Source organism: Pipistrellus hanaki (genome assembly GCF_964339955.1).
Source record: "Pipistrellus hanaki genome assembly, chromosome: 7".
NCBI lineage: Eukaryota > Metazoa > Chordata > Mammalia > Chiroptera > Vespertilionidae > Pipistrellus > Pipistrellus hanaki.
In genome coordinates this window covers 22186689-22206742 of record NC_140509.1, presented here as the reverse complement: position 1 = coordinate 22206742, position 20054 = coordinate 22186689, and the positions used below count along the sequence as shown (strand labels likewise).

The 20054-nt window shown below is 34.5% G+C and overlaps 1 protein-coding gene across 3 annotated transcripts in view; it reads left to right on the top strand.

The window, feature by feature from the left end:
- COL21A1 (collagen type XXI alpha 1 chain) overlaps window positions 1-20054 on the top strand; it is a 164125-nt gene that overhangs the window by 133296 nt on the left and 10775 nt on the right. For all 3 annotated transcript variants that reach the window (XM_084889133.1, XM_084889132.1, XM_084889134.1), the window contains 5 exons: window positions 10015-10059; window positions 12652-12705; window positions 13724-13777; window positions 17470-17523; window positions 19390-19461. In XM_084889133.1, coding sequence (XP_084745259.1) covers window positions 10015-10059; window positions 12652-12705; window positions 13724-13777; window positions 17470-17523; window positions 19390-19461 — 279 coding nt within the window. The remainder of the gene's footprint in view (window positions 1-10014; window positions 10060-12651; window positions 12706-13723; window positions 13778-17469; window positions 17524-19389; window positions 19462-20054) is intronic.

Below are 20054 nucleotides of genomic sequence, written 5' to 3'. Positions count from 1 at the left end.
TAAAAAACCAAGTTGTGTTGTTAACTAAAGAGACAAATATTTACAAATATATTCCAGAAGTCATGTGCTACTCTAATGGTTCACCATTAATTTAATCTGATGAAAAATATCAACACATGATATTAGAATGTAAATTTCTTTTTATGTTATTAACACTTAGGAACTAGGCTTTTTCAATGAATATCTTTTTCTTGCTAAAAAAAAAGTATGATAAGCTAATATTAAAATTAAATTGGTTTAATTTTTAGAACCATGATTTCTTGGTTCTAAAAACTATGAATAATTTTTTTTGTGTGATAAAATTTTCTTCTGTCTACATAAAAAAGAAGCCAGTTAATTGATGGATTAGGCAAAACAAAGAATTTCTGAAAATATATTTTAAAAATTTAATGTTAGTCATACAAAATGGGAAACCTCCACTAGAGAGCCTTAGAATTGTTGTGGAATCTTATTGAGATGCATAGTCAGGTACTAATATTTGCTGATCAGTTATAGAATGTACAACATTGCACTGGGTGGTTTCAGATGGAACACTTGCTTTTCAGTGAGGGAAAGAGAAAATTCATTCAAGATACATAAAAATCTTGTAGAAGTTTAAAACTATTATAAGACATTAAATTAAAATGAAGTTAATCATGAAGGGCAAAGAATTAAAAATATTGATCCAGGAGTCAAAGATTGGTGGAAAATAAAATATATAATTTTTAAGCAGAGAGACATAAAATGGATGGTATGAAAATTTAATTGGCAGATAATAAATCAAAATTAAAAACTCTTTGATGAGTTTCTTAATCATCCCAAATACAGATAGTTTTTAAGAGTGTTTTTTTTTTTTTTTTCATGAAGAACACTTTTTTCAATTGTGATCCACCAATTCCCTAAATTGAAATAATCAGAGGTACCATTTAAAACTGAGTTTTCTGGGCCTGACCCCATCCTAATAAATCAGAACCAGGAGCTGAAGCCCAAGAAATAATATTTAAAGAATTATTTATTTGTTTGTTTATTTTTAAAAAAGGGGAGAGAGAGAGAGAGAGAGAGAGAGAGAGAGAGAGAGAGAGAGAGAGAGAGAGGTAAGGAGACAATGATTTGTAGTTTCACTTATTTATGCATTCATTAGTTGGTTCTTGTATATGCCCTGACCAGGGATGGAACCCCCAACCTTGGCATATGGAAAAGATGCTCTAACCAAATGAGTGACCTGGCCTGGGCTCAAGAAATGGTATTTAAAATATATATATATTTCTTTATTGACTTCAGAGAGGAAGGGAGAGGGAGAGAGAGATAAAAATACAAGTGATGAGAGAGAATCATTGATCGACTGCCTCCTTCATGCTCCAGACTGGGGATCAAGCCACAACCTGTGTATTTGCCCTGACTGGGAATCGAACTATAACCTCCTGGTTCATAGGTGAACCCTCAACCATTGAGCTATGCTGGCAGAGCAAAATGGTATTTTTAATCAATGCTTTATGTGAATCTGATGTAAAATTTGACAGCTAGTGACATAGAGGCTATAGAACAGGTTGCTCAAAACAGAGGAATATGAAAGTAGAAAGATGGTACCCAACCAAGAAAAACAATTTTAGTGAAATATTAAAGGGAAAATGAAATTGTGACCTTATCCTTCTAAGCTGTATGCATTTTAATAGATTCATCTGCCTAAATAAGCTTCAGTATTTTCATGAATAATAATGTGAAATTATATTTCCAAAAGGATTCAGTTCCCTTTTATATTTAAAATACTTTCTTATTTTTGACACAATCACAGAAACAATAATATATTGTAAGACAAAGATACATACTAGTATACTACTACCCTGTTTCCCTGAAAATAAGACAGTGTCTCATATTAATAAGACAAAGATGCGCTAGGTCTTATTTTCAGGGGATGTCTTATTTTTCCATGCACTAGGTCTTATTTTCAGAGGATATCTTATTTTCGGGGAAACACGGTAGTAGATGCAATTGAATAAGACTAAATTTCTTTATAAAAGAGGTAAATCCTCACAAAGATAGGAATTTGATCATTTAAATTTATTCTATTTTCAATTTTACATGAAATTTTTAGGTGATTAATTTTCCTAGAAGTTTAAAAATTTGAGTGCTATAAATTATTATAGTATCATATATAATAAAGGGTAATATGCAAATTGACCCCAACAGCAGAATGACTGGTCGCTATGATGTGCACTGACCACCAGGGGGCAGACACTCGACACAGGAGCTGCCCCCTTGGTGGTCAGTGCACCCCCACAGGGGAAGGGAGCTCTGCTCAGCCACAAGCTTGGCTGATGGCTGCCAGTGCAGCAGCTGTGGTGGGAGCCTCTCCCGCCACCTTCGCAGTGTAAGGATGCCCAACTGTGGCTTAGGTCTGATACCCATAGAGAGTGGGCCTAAGCCATCAGGCAGACATCTCTTGAGGTCTCCTGGTCTGCCAGAGGGATGTCTGACTGCAAACTTAGGTCTGATCCCCCAAGTGGAGATTTCCCAAGGGCTCCTGGACTGCAAGAGGGCATAGACTGGGAAGAGGGATCTCCTCCTGAGTGTACAAATTTTTGTGTACCAGGCCTCTAGTTTAATAATAAAACTATTTTTAATTCTAGATATGCTGTATTAGCATTTTTAATTTAGAAAAGTTAATTTCTGTTACTGTGGAGAAGTGGGCAAATGCTCCCTGGTTAGGCTAATCTTGTCCAATGCCAAAGTTGTAGCTCTTTTGTAAAAAGATTTAGAAACACAGCATTGTCCTTCCCTCAGAGATATTGGTGCCCTGTCTAAGTTTATCCTTAGCAACATGTAAAAAATTATCTACAGGAATAATCTACCAAGTCATGAAAACTGAGCCAATGCATTGTTATCTGAGGTCACAATGATGAGTCATGTTAAGATTCTTCCAGAATTGATCTTTGCATTCTCTTGTTTTAGCTTTTTTTCTTTAATCCAATGATAGCCATCTTTTTTATTTTTGCCAACCAATTTTTAACAGTAGTTTCTTTAATGATGTAAATGTAAAGAAAAAAAAAAATCTTAGATTATTTTTCTGAGAATTTTTTGAAATGAAAAAACTTTATGGACTAAATTTTTATTGAACATTTTAATTGTTTTTTTATTATTTATATTTATTCTATTCATTGTTTATATTTGTTATTACATATTTATTTAATTCTTTTAAATAGGCAAAATATAAAGAACATATGTGATTAATTTTAAAGTCTGTTAGCTAAATCCCATTCCCACCTCTGAGATAATAGCTGCTATTCACTCAATGAGATCCTTTTCAGACTTTTTCTTTTCATATAAAAATATATAAATAATACATATACATATTTTACAATAAAAATTATGTCCATTGAAACTTTACCTTTATAATATGGATGTTTACCAGATCAGGTTATAAGAGAGAATACAGAATCTATTTATAGATTGTATGTATTTTATTTAATCTCTCCTATTGAAGTTACTTATATTCACACATACTTATGAACTATTTTTCAGAGAGGATGTATTACTGTAAGTGGAATTTCTACTTCAGATCTGCCTATGTTTTATTCCTAAGCTTAAATAGGAATTTTAAGTCTGGTGTTTATTAATTAATTGGTTTCCCAAGGATTCAGATCCAGTTTTACCAAGTTCTAGTCCTGGGTTATTAAAAGGTTATTAATAATGCATGATAAGTTTTATAAAATATATCTTTAATATCTTTTGAAGTGATTTTGTATTGTTTTTCCTCTATTAATATAGTAATTTACATAAACATAACCCATTATATGGGTATATTTCTTAATGTCACTCATTGCATCCTGAAACAAGCCCTACTTAGTCATGCTCAGTTTGTTCTATGCACTGATATATTGGATTTCCTAACATAATAGTGAAGTTTCATTTGTAGTAATAATATAGATCAGTTTGTAGATTTCTTTCTTAGGAATTATTCTTGACTGGTTTTGTAATTAGGCTTACTTGAATTTAGACGATCTCCATTTTTTTAATGGCCTGGGGAAGTTTAAGTGACATAGAAACTATCTGGTCCTGGGATAATAGGTATATTTCTAAGGTAGACAAAATAATGACTTCCCCAACCCCAGAAAGATGCCTGCATCTTAATCCCCAGAACCTGGGAATAGGTTAATTTTCATGGTAAAGATATTTTACATATAGGATTGATGTTAATGACCTTGAGATTATTGTGGATTATCTAGGTGGCCCAACCTAATAAAAAAATAATTAAATGTGAAAAAGGATGGGTAAAAATATTCAACTGGAAAAGATCTGATTGGCCACTGCTGATGTTAAAGATAAAGGAAGGGATCCATGAGCAAAGGAATGTGATTTCATCTGGAAACTGGGAATGGTCCTCAGTTTACAGCCAGCAAGAAACTGGAAACATGGGTACTACAATAGCAAGGAATTCAATTTTCCCAATAACCTGCATGAGAAGGAAAAGGATTCCCCCCTAGAGACTTCAGAAAGGAATCAGCTCCTTGCCAACTCCTTGAATTTAACTCAGTGAAACCCATGCTGGACTTCTGCCTATAGGACTGTGAATGAATAAAATTTATTGTGTTAAGTCACTAAGTGTGTGGTGATTTGTTATAGGTCAAGAGAAAGCTAATACAATTCCCTTTAATTTTTTCTTTTAGTAAATATTTATTAGTGTATCATCTCATTATTTTCAATAGAAAAAATGGGGATATACTAGTACATTGTATGAACATAACAAAACTCACAATGGGCTGAGTTACACAATAAGTTCAATAATTTAGGTGTAAAATTATATATGTAATATTTCAAAAATGAGGTTATCAACAAAAGATACTTAGGAAGTTATAATTTCCAAATAGTTATTTGCTTTTTATCATATAAATGAATTAAGGTTAAAATTCATTTTCTTCAAATTGCCTTCAACCTTTGATTTGATGTTTTAAAATATTTTATTTGTTGACTTATATATTACTTTTTTAAAATTTAAAAATCTGTATTGTTGAAAGTTTACATATGTCCCCATTTTCCACCATTGACCCCTGCCCCACCCTATTGTCTGAGTCCATGGGTTATACATATGCATACAAGTTCTTTGGTTGATCTCTTCCCACCCACCCACCCACTCAGGCCTTCACTCTTGAGATTTGACAGTCTCTTCCATTCTTCTCTATCTCTGGATCTATTTTGTTCATTAGATTCCACATATGAATGAGATCATGTGATACTTGTCTTTCTCTGACTGGCTTATTTCATTTAGCATAATACTGTCCAGCTCCTTCTATTCTGTCCCAAAGGGTAAGAGATCCTTCTTTTTGACTGCTGTATCGTATTCAATTGTGAAATGTACCACAGATTTTTATCCTCTCATCTATTGATGGCTATGTAAATTATGCTGCTATGAACATAGGGTTGCATACATTCTTTCTGATTGGTGTTTCGGGATTCTTAGCATATATTCCTAGAAGTGAGATCACTGTCAAATGACAGTTCCATATTTAATTTTTTTGAGGAAATTCCATACTGTTTTCCATATGGTTGCACCAGTCAACATTTGTATTGCTTTTAAAAATATTTATTATAATTTTCAGATTTCTCTGGAAAATGGTATACAGCTTTACTGAGTCAGCTATAAATAAATGTCTTTGAAAAATCCATGTCCCATTTTCTCCTGAATGAGAAGTTCACCACAATTTGTCTTGAGTTATACTATGGCATTCTATGTGCCCAAAATAGTATGAGCGGCACTTTTTAGGTTTTCAGAGGATCGGAGCTTAGTTTAGAACAGTGTTTCCCAAACTTCTCTCATGATGAGAATCACCTGGTGGAGTTGTTAAAATACAGATTCCTGAATCCCAACTAAGACAGAGGACTAAGTTAAGTAAAATTTTACCTATATGTTCCCCAAAATTCCAGTTTAGCACTTCTTAGTTGGGATTCAGGAATCTGTATTTTAACAACTCCACCAGGTGATTCTCATCATGAGAGAAGTTTGGGAAACACTGGTTTAGAACAACGCTGGTATTACTTGGGAACTTTTCTTTGAAATGGAATTGTTTTTCAGGTTTACATATGTGTGTATGTACATGTTCCTTTTAACTCGCTAATGTGTTTCACATGCATGGTTTTACTTGCTGATGTCCAGGGGTAGGTTATTTTTCTGTAGTTGAAGGGAGGGGTCAGGACGATTCTAAGGTTTCTGTGATGTGGCAGTGTGGACGTTTCTCAGGTATTTCATTCTGGTCCTCCTCCACCTCCTCTGGGTTTTCAGGTATGTAATTTTAATTTAATAAATATTTGCCTTTTTAAATCTTGTCCTAAAAAATAATACATTTGCAAATCATATAGCATATCTTCTTGGCTTTAATACTATATAAATGCCTTTAGATTAGGGTGAGAAATGCCAGTAACATGAAGCGACTTTGCAAAGGGCTCACCAATAGCTGTTCCTTTCTGTGGCATCTCTTGTCTCTTTATGTAACTTATTATGACAGATGGGTGGCATTACCTATTGTACATAAGTATGAGGAGCCCACAAGTATTTACCAAAGAATAGTCTATTGAAATTATTTGGGTAATTTGGATCCAATCCCATGTGGGTTCTGGTTTGTAGGCTAGGGAGAAAAAATTCATCCATTGTTACTTAGATTTCTGTTTCTCCCCTTAAAGATCAAAAGAAATAGTAAAACTGCATTGAAATATTAAAGAGGGTAGTAAAACCAGTAATTTCCGTATTAAGAGTTCATTGCAAGTACTTTTGTATATTGGTTTCTTTAAGGTTTGACAGCTATGACTGTGACTTACTTCAGAGTTATCTTACCACAGAGCAATCTTTTGTACATCGTTCATAACGATCTGTCAGTCTGGAATTTAAAAACAGTGGATTGAAAAATGTTGTTGAGTTCACCTGTAAATATATTTGAAACTTTTGGTCATATTTTTCTGGGAGGAAAAGTGTGTTGAAATAGAAATGTTTTTAATAGTGATGAAATATAATTATAGTTCTGCATAAAGAGAGAGAGAGAGAGAGAGAGAGAGAGAGAGAGAGAGAGAGAGAGAGAGAGAGAGAGAGAGAGAGAGAGAGAGAGAGAGAGAGAGAGAGAGAGAGAGAGAGAGAGAGAGAGAGAGAGAGAGAGAGAGAGAGAGAGAGAGAGAGAGAGAGAGTAACTGTAGTATTTTTCTATATAATCAGAATCAGCCAAACATGAAAAGGCAAAGGTAATGAATGAGGGCTATGCCAGCATGTTGCCGCCCCCTAGTGGGAAGCCATAGATTGCCAGAGTCATCTTAGAAACAATGGCAACTTTTGGAAATGAGCATAGGAAAAGTCAAGTGGAAAGGCAAAACAGACTTCCTCAAAATAGAGGGGGAAGAAGACAAACTTTGAGATGCTGAAAAGAGTGGACTCGTTTATTTTGTAACTTTAAAAGGTCAGGGAGGAGCTGTGAAAAGATAGTCATGAAAATCCAATCATTATCATGCCACCATTGAGCTAAGCCTTGTGAAAGTTCATTGATATAATGTACAAACTCCATGAATTAGGTACTGTTATTTTCCCCTGTTTGTTACACAGCAATGGTTTAATGATTACAGAGAAGCTTCTAGAACATTTATTTTATACCCACATTTTTCCAGCACATTATACATGAATTTCTAGCTGACTCTCTCCTCTTCCTCAAAACCCAAACTGAAATCACATAAGTAGACAAAATAGATCTCTTTACTCTTACCAAATAGAAGACTTGTTTCTGTCTTTGCTTATACATTTCACAGTTGTCTGAACCCAGACCACACAGGTGAAAGGGAAATATAAAGATTTAGCTTGGAAAAACATTTGCTCTATAAAGTAGTTATTACTAAATACTTTTGGATCAACAAACTGGTAACTTTTAAATGGTTTTGAATGATATTTCTGCTAATTAAAATTGGCAAAGTTTAGTCTGTTTCAATAAATGCACTGGGAGCCCGGGAAAATATTATCTAGGAGAATTTTATTAACTAATAAAGCTCTGAATGATTTCAGCTCTTTCGGTTAACCTCTCTCTCAATAGTCTTTTACTCCATGCACACTCATGATATTATATTAGTTTGGCCAAAATTTGCTTTAATAAATTAATTTTACATTTTGTTTTTAATATTACATAGTTTTATATATTTTTTACTTGTTACTTACTTAATATTTAAAAATTCTTGGTATAAGTGGAATAGAGGATATAACTTCTTTTCACATCTATGAAATGTATTTTAATGTTCACTAATTTTAGAGGAAACACAATAGTTGAAAAACAACCTTTTTTTTCCAACCTGAAATTCTCCCCAAATATTTTCAATATCTGATATGTTGAGATAATGCAAGATTTGTGGCTATGTCTTAAGGTAAACCACGCTCAGTCTTAGAATTACTCAGATAGAAGGGTGTCATATCAGATCCAGGGGGTAAATGGGTTCTCAAGAATTTCTGGGAGGTGGAAGCCAGCTTGCTACTCTGGAATGCCTGGGCATAAGTCTGTCTCCCACCAAAGTGAAGGTGAAAACTTTGCTGCCTCCTGAGTTGGTTTTAGAAACAAGACTAGAGTCAGGATATCTATAACGATTTCCTATTGCTATCATAGATTATGAAGGGCATAGAGACTTGAGTAGTGATGAAACCCTAAATAATAAAGGACTACTCCGTGCAGCAAAATTCAGCTTTTCAGGTTTGCTTGTATCATGGGCAATTACATGACCCCTTTAGGGATTCTTGGGGCCAAGGGACATTTGCACAACTGTATCAGCATAGAATAATGTGTGGCCATCTTGATACAATTTTATAAGATTTTATTTAAATTCAGAACTTGATCTTAACTGATTGTGTGTGTGTGTGTGTGTGTGTGTGTGTGTGTGTGTTTGAGATTTGGTTGCAAATGCCATCATTTTAAATGGGGCCTTTATCCTGAGCAATATTGATCTTGATTTCTTTGAGAATATAAATTTTCTGTATATAAGAATACAATTTACATTATTCTATGTTCATTATACTTAAAACTCAGTTTGCTTTATGTTTTAAAATATTTATAGAATATTTTTGTTTTCATATTTTATAATGTTATATTTTTATATTTTATAATGTTACATTGAGATTTAATATTATTTTATATTATATCTAGTTAGTACATTTATAAATGCTTATGTTTTCAAGTATATACTTCAAACACCTGTAGATAGCCATTGCCTACATGCATTTTAAAAATATATATATTTTATTGATTTTTTACAGAGAGAAAGGGAGTGGGATAGAGCAGTGTTTTTCAACCTTTTTTGGGCAAAGGCACACTTGTTTCATGAAAAATATCACGAGGCACACCACCATTAGAAAATGTTAAAAAATTTAACTCTGTGCCTATATTGACTAAATATATATAAAGTAATTCTCTTGAATAGGAATCAAATAAACACAAAGAAAGTATTTTATAATTACTTTATTATGAAATATTAAGTAAACAAAATAGTGAAAAATTATAAAATTCTTGTCTTGTCTGCACCTACGGCACACCAGGCAACATCTCGCGGCACACTAATGTGCCGCGGAACAGCGGTTGAAAAACGCTGGGATAGAGAGTTAGAAACATCAATGAGAGAAACATCAATCAACTGCCTCCTGCACACTCCCCTACTGGGGATGTGCCTGCAAGCAAGGTACCCTTGAGTTCGCAGGCTGACGCTCTACCCACTGAGCAAAACCAGTTAGGGCTCTTACATGCATTTTTAGATAAAATGTCCTTATTTTATCATTTACGTTTGTCTGAAGGAAGAACCAAGGTTAATATCCTCAGAGATTTTTGAAAGCTTTTATTTTAAAGTTTTAGTATCAGTAGATGTTCATATAGTATCAACTCTCATAAATTTCCTGTTTTCCAAATTGGATTATTATAAGTGGAAGTGTTGTACTGTAAATTGATATACTTGAAATTATGCATTATTTATAAGTTAAAAATCCAATTATGACACAATCAACAAAAATTTTATTTAAAAATATAATTTATTTCTTTTTAGGGAATCCCAGGATTTCCTGGAAACCAAGGATTAATGGGACAAAAGGTGAGTAATGATGAAAGTTGAAAGATTTGGGCATGGCTCAGCTTATTGAAAGGGCAATGTATCTTCACCAAGAATACTTTTTTACTACATTCATGGCAGGTCAATTTTTCAAATATGATATAATTTCAGAAGCTATTATTTTACAAATTAGTTTTTATTTTTATTTTATCCAAATAATATTAATTTGCATTTACATACTTGCTTTCTATTTTACTAGGTTACTTTTCTATCTTGTGCTCTAAGTAGTAATTTTACTATTTCCTGAACTATACCTTTAGAAGTTCTTTTAGTACAGATATCTTGATAACAAATGTTCAGTTTTTATTTAACTAAAAATATCTTTATTTTACTCTTGTATTTGAGACATAATTTTGTAGAGCATACAATTCAAGATTGATGATTATTTTCTCTTAACACATTGAGACATTTCTTCTATTGTCTCTTGGCTTCGGTTACTATGAAAAATCTGCTTTGATTCTGATGACCATTGATTTGTGTCTGTCCCTTTCTTTTGGATTTTTTTAAGTTATTCTCTTGTTTTTAGTGTTGTTGAAACTCACTGTGGTGTACCTAGATAAATATTTCTCTTTATTCATTTTGGTGGGAATTCAATTTGCTTCCTGGCTCTGTGGAATCATTTCTATTAACTATAAAACATCAACCATTACCTCCATATTACTACTATTTCATTCTCTCTGTTGCATCTTTCTGGAATTCTTATGAGATATATTTATCCCTTCTTATTTTGTCCTCTATATGCCTAAATAATTTTTTTTTATATTCTTTATTCTGTCTTACATTCTGGTTAAATTTTTTGGACATATTTTCCAGTGTATTTTTTCCTTTACTGTTTCTAATGTATTTAAATTAATTGTTTTTTTGTGTGTTTTTTTAAAATCCTCACCTGAGGATATCTTTTCCATTGATTTTTTTAGAGAGTGGAAGGAAAGTAGAGTGGGGTGGGATGGGGGGAGAGAGATCAATGTGAGAGAGATACATGGATTGGTTGCTTCCTGCATCGACCCCAACTGGTCCCCACATATGTGTCCTTGACCAGGATTCAGATCCAAGACACTTAGGTGTGCAGGCCAACACTCCAACTGCTGAGCCACACTGGCCAGGGCAAGTTCTAATTTTTAATGTCTTTTTATTCATAAAAAATTTCTTATTCTGTTTTCAGTCCTACTAATCCTCCTGGGTTTTTTTATTTAAATTTTTAAATATTTCATATACAGTTTTAAATTCTGCTTCTGTAGTTTGTGGGTATTCCTGTTTAATCTCAGTCTGTGGCTTGCTCTCTCTTTCTTGTTGATTGTGAGCTCATTGCTCATGTTAGTTGGTGGGAGTCCTGTCAGCCTAATTGGAGATGGAGAGCTGACTTCTATTGGTAGCATGGACACCATTTCAACCTCCTTTGAAAGTTCTGCCTCTATAGATGGCTGGTCCAGCAGTCAGTTTCATGAGCTCAGCATATACTTAGACTAACCCAATCCTTTGACTCCTACACAGCTCCGAATCTGCATAATCATAAACTCAACCCAGAGTATATTTTATTAAAACAAGGGATCTTTGAAGTCCTCCACTACTTCTTATAAGACCGGCATTTCCTCACAGAGAATGCTCTTTCTGTTTTTTGTTTTTGTTCTGGATTCAGAGAATCCCTTGGAGCACCCAATGAGCCACAATTCCATAAGTTTAAATCTGAATGCTATTATTCCATATTAGATTTTTTTTTATTAGTTTGTTTTTACTACCATAGATCTTAAACCCTGATAAGTAAAAAAAAAAAAAAAAAAAAAAAATTTCTTTATTATCCCTCCCCACTGTTGTCTCACCTTTTTGTGAACTGCTAGGTCTTCTTTGAAAGACTGGCAAGTGTCATACCTGATTTCCTAATGCAAATATTTGACTTTGTAAGTCCACAGACCCCAGGCCCACTTCTTTAAGGTGTTCAGTTCCTGAGTTTTCAGCTTTGCCTTACTCTGTTCTTATACCGTGTTTCCCCGAAAATAAGACATCCTCAGAAAATAAGACCTACTGACAGGTTTCCTTCTGAGTGAAATATAAGGCATCCCCCCGAAAATAAGGCCCCCCTACGCTAAAACATGAGAAATTTGGTCCACTGATTCTGAAAGAAATGGAATCACAAGAAATTCACCAGGAAATTCAGGAATTGGATTGTTATGATGGTGTTCCAGAAGATGATGACATGATTGTCATTGAATAAATGAGTAAATTCTTGATACTGTAGGATTCACAGTTTGTCTGGTTTGTGTTGACAACTACCGTACTACCGTACCGTATAGAGGTAATAAAGTTCCTTTATTTTCATTTAACAATAAATGTATACCATATTCTTCTTCATGGAAAAATAAGACATCCCCTGAAAATAAGACCTAGCGCATCTTTGGGAGCAAAAATTAATATAAGACACTGTCTTATTTTCGGGGAAACAGAGTAGTACAGGAAGGGAAAACAGACCACACTGGGCTGATTGGTATTGCATTTTCATTTTGTAGTGCTTGGGTCGAAAACTTCTGGAAATGAGTTGATAATTTCCAATTTTAAATTTGATCTGTATTTGATTTTTAGGGAGAAATTGGGCCTCCAGGACCATTAGGAAAAAAAGGAGCTCCGGGGATACCTGTATGTTAATGTCACTATTATCAGGTGTTTGAAATATTGTTGCTGTGTACCAGGAGTTGGTATTCTGGAGTTCAAAAAACTGAATGGGGTCCAGCAATGAGATACTTAGTGTTCACCAATTCCATCCATTTGTATGAAAGAGATAATGTTTATGTCCATTTTTAAAGAAAATCTTCAGGTTCTCAAAAATTTGACCACCAAAATAGAGATTAGAAACCTTACTATAGATAAACCAGAAAATAAATTTCTAATATTTTATTATCTGTGCTGTTAATCAGTATATTTTACTTTTTATAATAACAATCACATCCTAAATTGACAGCAGAACATAGCATTGATGACATGGTATTTTTAATATGGCCATATGGAGATTATAGTATTTTCTGATGATATTAATTGAATTTTTATTTTGCTCATCACATTTCCTTTGCCACATTTAAGAGAAAGCAGATATTTTTAGTATACATGATGGTATTTAAAGTATAACAAAAACTGAATCAAGTCCTTTTGCTAGAGTGGTTATTATTGTCTTATGAATTATATGGTTACCTAAAAATATGGCCATTTTGTAATTTGAAGAGAGATTATTATATTCAAAGAATTTATTAGATTGTAACTCTTTCAAAATATTGTTCAAGAAAATAGAAATTGTAAATAATGTTGATCAAGGTAACATCTATGTAGAAACCTAATTCTACTCCCTCATGATAGAAGGAAGAATGAATATAGAGAAAAAAAAAATAAACTTTTTCTTACATCTGTCTTTTTATCAGCCATTCAGTAACTTGTGCTATTGTAGATTCTCTGAGCAAAAATATACAAGGGCTCTGCTAGCTTTCATTCTATCTTGTATAGGTTGCTTATTTACGTTATTAGCCTTTATTTGGATGTGTGTAAGGAAATTTTCCAAATACCGTAAGTGCATCAATTGTTATGAGAATGTGTGGCTTGGAAATGCATTTAAATTTTTAAAATGTTTTTCTCTATATTTCTCTTGAATTCCCACCTAAAATTGTAGGGTTTAATCGGAAGCGATGGCTCACCAGGTCAGCCTGGAACTCCAGGATCTAAGGTAAATATTGGACAATTAATAAGATTGAGAACTGTCAAGTGACCGTTTATGTACTTCAGTAAAAGTTTTAACTACATTTTATTTTGAATGTGGTTTTAGTTCTAGAAACAATCACTTGTAGGAATAAAATCTTAGGCAAAAACTATGCATATAGAACAGACTAAAGTAAAGCAAAGTCTGGTTTAAAGCTGGGAAGGTTCTAGACTCCCTCACTACTCAGCTTCCTCCTCCCTTAATGGCATCTCAGAGGGCACTGAGGAACACCCACTGACCTAGAGCATTAATGATCACCAGTTTTCCAGTCCTCTCTGTGGTATTTTTATTTAGTGGAATGTATATAGAATTTTTATTCGTGAAATGTGAAATGCCTTCTAGTGAGTTTTATTAGGTATTTCTTCCCTAAGGACTATGGGTAAGATAGTATATTATCTTTACTTTTTGAATTTAAAAAAGTAAGGCAACTTTGATAAAAATATTTAGGATGTCAGGTTAGGTATTCTCATGGTAGAAATGAAATTCTTGTAATACCATGCTATGACCATTTGCTAGTGTATAGAATCCTGTGCTGAAAAAACTATTTTTTGTTGTTACTTTTTTTTTTAGAGGATGGAACTAAATATGTCCTGGCTAGATTCAGGAAGCTATTTTCAACTATTTAATGAGTATATTCTAGGAAAAATCTTTCAAAAGGAAATTATATAATTGCTGTTTTGGAGGAATTCAATGTTTAACTAGACTCTTCCTCCCCCACAGGGAATAGAACCTGGCATACTAAATGAGTAGATGATCTAATGTACTATGAGTTTCTGAAGCATTACAAAAGAGAGGATAAAATGTCATGGGAATCTAGTGATTAGGGAAAAGTAGCTGTCCTTTCACCAGTGTGGACCCATGTGGATTCTTGGAGTATTGTGGGTCCAAGCAGCAGGTGTGCAGAGTTGCTGCAAAACCTTTGAGTAACTTGGCTTGCCAAGTAGAGGTTCTCCATACCTTCTCAAGGTCATTTTCTTAAGAAGATGTGGAGTTGTATACTCTAAGTATCTGAGATACAATGACTCTCCTATCATATTTTGGATTCTCTAAATTTTGAGAATACAATCTAAGATTTCATCAGATTTTTATTGTTGATACTACTACAGATGTCCCCCATTCATAGCTTTTTAAAATTAGCCACTTCACATTATTGGCTTCTACTTAGCTGATGGTCAATGAAATCTACTGGCTTTTTCCTAGAAGATATTTGTGGCATTTCTTGATGTCGCTGATTTGGCTAAGGAGTCAAGTGGTTGTTTCCAATATCACACAATTTGTTATTTTTACATGAATTACTATAAAGTTTAATTTCTTTCATCTTGAACTTGAGCAATTATTTTTAATAATTTTATTAAAAATGGACCCAGGGCCGAGACCGGTTTGGCTCAATGGATAGAGCGTCGGCTTGGAGACTGAAGGGTCCCGGGTTCGATTCCGGTCAAGGGCATGTACCTTGGTTGCGGGCATATCCCCAGTGGGGGATGTGCAAGAGGCAGCTGATCGATGACTCTCTCTCATAGATGTTTCTATCTCTCTATCTCTCTCCCTTCCTCTCTGTACAAAAATCAATAAAATATTTTTTTTTAAAAAATGGACCCAGGATGTTAAGATTATATATATTAACACAATCTTTTCAACAAAACATTTTAAGTTCTTTTTATGTTGTATATTAATTAGCTCAAGTTTTGGAAACCTTTTCTGCAAAGGGACAGATTGTACTTTAGTCTTGGAGGACCACATAGTCTTTGTTACAACTACTCATCCCTTCTATTTTATTGCAAAAACACCCATGGGCAAACACAAACCATGTGGGATATGCATGTGTTTCCCTAAAACTTCATTTATAGAAACATGTTTTGGTGCTTGCCTCAGCAGCACATGCACTAAAATTGGAGCGATACAGAGAAGGTTAGCATGGCCCCTGCCCAAGGATGACTCACAAGTCTGTGAAGCATTCATATTAAAAACAAACAACAAACAGAAAAACACACAAAAAGAACATGCTTTGGGCTAGGTTTAACCCACAGGTCATAGTTTACTGACCTCTCTATTAGCTTATCTCTGCCAGTTTTGTCAAGTATATGTATGTGGACTATGCCTTCAATATCATTGGCTAGAGTGGGACAAAAAGCTATCTTAGAAGGGCAGGGGTGAGGTTGACACTCTGTGGGAGATCTGCAGAACACTTCCAATTTAGATTACAATACCTCTTTTTGAAATAGCTGTTTAACCATTATAGGTAAGTTTACTTTACCTCACTACATTCCGGTTTTCAAAGACATCATTTGACTGATATGAGGACACATTAACATAATCAAGCCATGTAACTTTTGGCAAGGCTTCTGACATCCTTGATTTCCAGCTTAATCACTTGTAACATTAGAAATGTTAAGGAGCTATTGTTCCATGGCTCAACGCTGCTGTTATGTGCTACATGCTTTAATTAAACCCATGTATCAGGTTCACATGTTTCTCAGCAAGAGCACTTTCCCAAAGCTGACCATGAAGCTGGTCCCCTTAGAAGTGAGTCCAGCTTGGCTACGGATGATCACCACCTGCTCCTTTCAGGTGTCACACGGACCTGTTTAACTAGGGCTTTTGCCAGATGCTGACTGGATTGTGATTTCAGGTATTATTGTGTATTTGCAAACCAGAACAACCATTGACAATTTCTCCTTATTAGCCAGCAGGCCTTTTCTCTCTTTTATATCCAATCATCTTGTCCCATCTTACATTCTTTGCTGTCAATTCAGTCTTGCTCGCCAAGTTTCTGTTAGAAAGGACTGTGCTGGAATTTTAAAAAAGAGCACAAACTAAACATTTTCTGATCTGTATTTCTTCAAAAAAGCCACTGTACATTGGAAGCTAGGTTTCTTTCCTTCAGGTGCATCCTGAAGGTGAGCCATAGTGAGAAAGGAAAACAGCAAAGGAAAGATCTTCAACTTAGAGGTTGAAATATGTGGTGTTGAGACCTAGCTAATTAGCTCTGGTCCCTAAATATTTTAATCTCTCTCCTTATACTTGGACATGCTAGTATGAAAAATACATACTTTTAGAGAGCTTTTATAAATGTGAGAACTCACTTTCTTGCGTAAAAGAGTTTTTCTTCATAAGTAGGCTCAATGTATAGAGTCCATGTTTCAAACAAGTGGAAAGTTGAAAATACAGAAATTATTTTATTTTATTTTGTTCATTATCACTGTGGTTGGTAGTGATATTCCTCCATTGAGTTTTAGAAGAGTGGAAGAGAGAAAGAGGAGAGAGAGAGAGAGAGAGAGAGAGAGAGAGAGAGAGAGAGAGAGAGAGAGAGAGAGAGAGAGAGAGGGAGAGAGAGAGGAGGTGAGAGAGAAAGAGAAAGAGAAAGAGAAAGAGAAAGAGAAAGAGAAAGAGAAAGAGAAAGAGAAAGAGAAAGATGTGAGAGAAACACATCGATTGGTTGCCTCCTACATGAGCCCCTACCAGGGCAAGGCATTGAGATTGCAACCATAATATGTGTCCCTGACCAGAATTGAATCCTGGACCCTTAAGTCTGCAGTGTGATGCTCTATCCATTGAGCAAAACTGGCTAAGGCTAATTTTAAATGTACTTCCATAAATGTCTATATCTGATAAATTATGACTCATTTTTTTTTAATTCAAATGTTTTGATTCATTGACAGGGAAATAAAGGTGAACCTGGACTGCAAGGGATGCCTGGGGTTTCTGGGCTCAAGGTAACTATGATTTGATGCACTTGGAAATATTTTCAAAGAATTATAAGTTGCCCTCTTTAGTTGATATTAACATTTAGTTGGTATCTCTTAAGAAAAGTTATCTGAAATTAGGATTTCCTTTGTCACAAAATTAAGGTATATGAAAGGAAATGACCAACATGGACCAATTCACTTGTGTTTTTTGGACACTTTCTCATAGTTTGGGTAATAAATGCATGAAATGTGCTTTGACTTGATTTTTCTTGAAATTGTAAAAGTTGTATGCTAACATGAAAGTTCTCTCTGGTCTAGAGAATACCACTCTCTCACATGGGTGGAAACAGGAGTACTAGGTGGCTCCCATAAGTGGCGCTGTTCCTTTGTTTGCTGAAGGACGGGACTTTATTTTCAAAGTGGGGACCCAGGGCTGCTATTAACCAGTTTCCCTCAAACCAGACTTATGTTTATTTCATGAGATTTTCAGTTCCCTTCAGCTTTTAAAAATCTAGAGTAATATTGAGCAGCTTAGGAGCAGACAGAATGAGCAAAAAAAAAATAAAACTTAGTTTCTACAGAAGTGTTTTAGGATAAAGTTTTGGACTGATGGTCAAACACAAAACAAAACACTAAAAACCATGAAGCATTCAGGATCGTGTCCTGTCTCTTAGTTTTAACACAAAGATTGTTGATACATCTTCACTCTATGCTTTCTGAGAACCTCCTATTTAAAAGTTTTAAGATACTGGGTCCAGTTTCATTATGTGAGGCCCCAGGGACCAGAGTAAAGGCAGTAGTAGCAGCAGCACAGACACAGCAGGTGCTGGGATTCTGCCTTCCGGTCATGCTGGCAGGCAGGGTCCTCACTGTTCTGCCTCCAGATGCTGGAGCAGATGCAACGGAGCTTCAGGGATGAAAAGGATCGGATCATTACATTCATCCACAATGACACTTGTCGGGGCAGGGCCAACAGAGCCAGGCTCCCACGGGAGTGATAGCAGAGGCAACAGTTGCTGCCACCCCCTGAGCCTCCCCCAGCACCAGTGACTGAGCCTCTCGCTTGGATGGAGCCTGTTGTGTGTTCCCTCTCCAGACTCCCCAGCATTCCAAACCCCTACACACGTGCAATAAAGTGATTCTCAGCACTCAAGAAAAAAAAGAGAATAACCTCTATGAGATGATGAAGAGTAGACAATTTGAGTTAAGATAACTCAGGGATATTCTGAAACAGCTCAAGAATTTGCTTCTAAGAAAATAATATTCCATATGTATAGAGAGAAACTACAAATGTGCACCCAATTTAACTACAAAGATGTTCACCTCAATATTGTTTATAACAATAAAATTTTGAAAAAATGTTTAATACTATGGGAGTTTTAGTCAATAAAATATATGTATGTATGTTTGTGAAAGGTTGAGAGAAAATAGATAACAAAAATAGTGGGTAATGAGATGTTCAGTACTTTTTATTTCTGTTGATTTAAACCAGTTTTGAAACAATTAGGTAAATTTTTTAAAGTAGAAATATGAGAAAAAGTTTCAAGGAGGAAGAAAAAGTGGCTAGTAAATGGGAAAAGAAAGATACCTATGTTTATTATTTTCACTATTTTATTATTTACTTTTTAATGTTCTGAAATACAATAAAAGTACTAAATATTCATAAAAATTTTATGGTATGTTATCAGAAATTCTTAACTATGGAAAAATATATAAGAGGTTTATTTAAAGAATAAACTTGTTATTCTTTATTATTCCTATAGCAATAACTCTAAATGTCAACCAGTTTTTTTAGCAGCAATTTAAAATGTGAGGTATATGTAGAAATGAAAACAGCGGTATATTTCATGAGCACTAGGTCTGTGATCTTCCTGTAATGTCTGTGTTCCTTAGGGAGAGCCAGGAGCAGTGGGCCCCCCGGGAGAACCAGGATACCTGGGCTTACCTGGAATCCAAGGGAAAACGGTAAGCATTGTTAGGAGATATAATTCACTTTTCATGAGCCGCTAACATGTAAGCTTTCCTTGGGTGAAAATTGGATAGTAGGACTGATTATACTTTTAGTGATAAGCTGTCCTGTATAATGTGTTTAAGCTCATGCTATGAGCTGTGGTGTCTTTCATGTCCCTATGTGGGTATTATCTTCTAGATGAGGGCCTGGGAAGAGGCTTTCAGATCAGAAAATATGAACATACAATTAAATACTATTCTATAAATTTAGACTGATTTGCAATCAATCCAGGTGAGTCAAGAATGTTTCAGGAAAAGTATTCAACATCAGGCACGCTTACCAAAATATGAATTGCTCTTACTGAAACTGGGGCAAAAGTCTGAAAGGATAAAAATTACAATTAGATGTTTGACCATAAAGTTCCTATCTATTAACACTTCTACTACAGAGAATAAATTCTATTAAATTTATGTAAGGAGTTTAAAATACAAGTTGTATATGCTCATATAAAGTTCTCTCTCTTCTTTTTCAAGGAACCATGAGTTGTATCGTTTGTATGAAGGTTTTAAGCAACAAGTAACTGCCCATTTGTCAAAAAGTCTATACA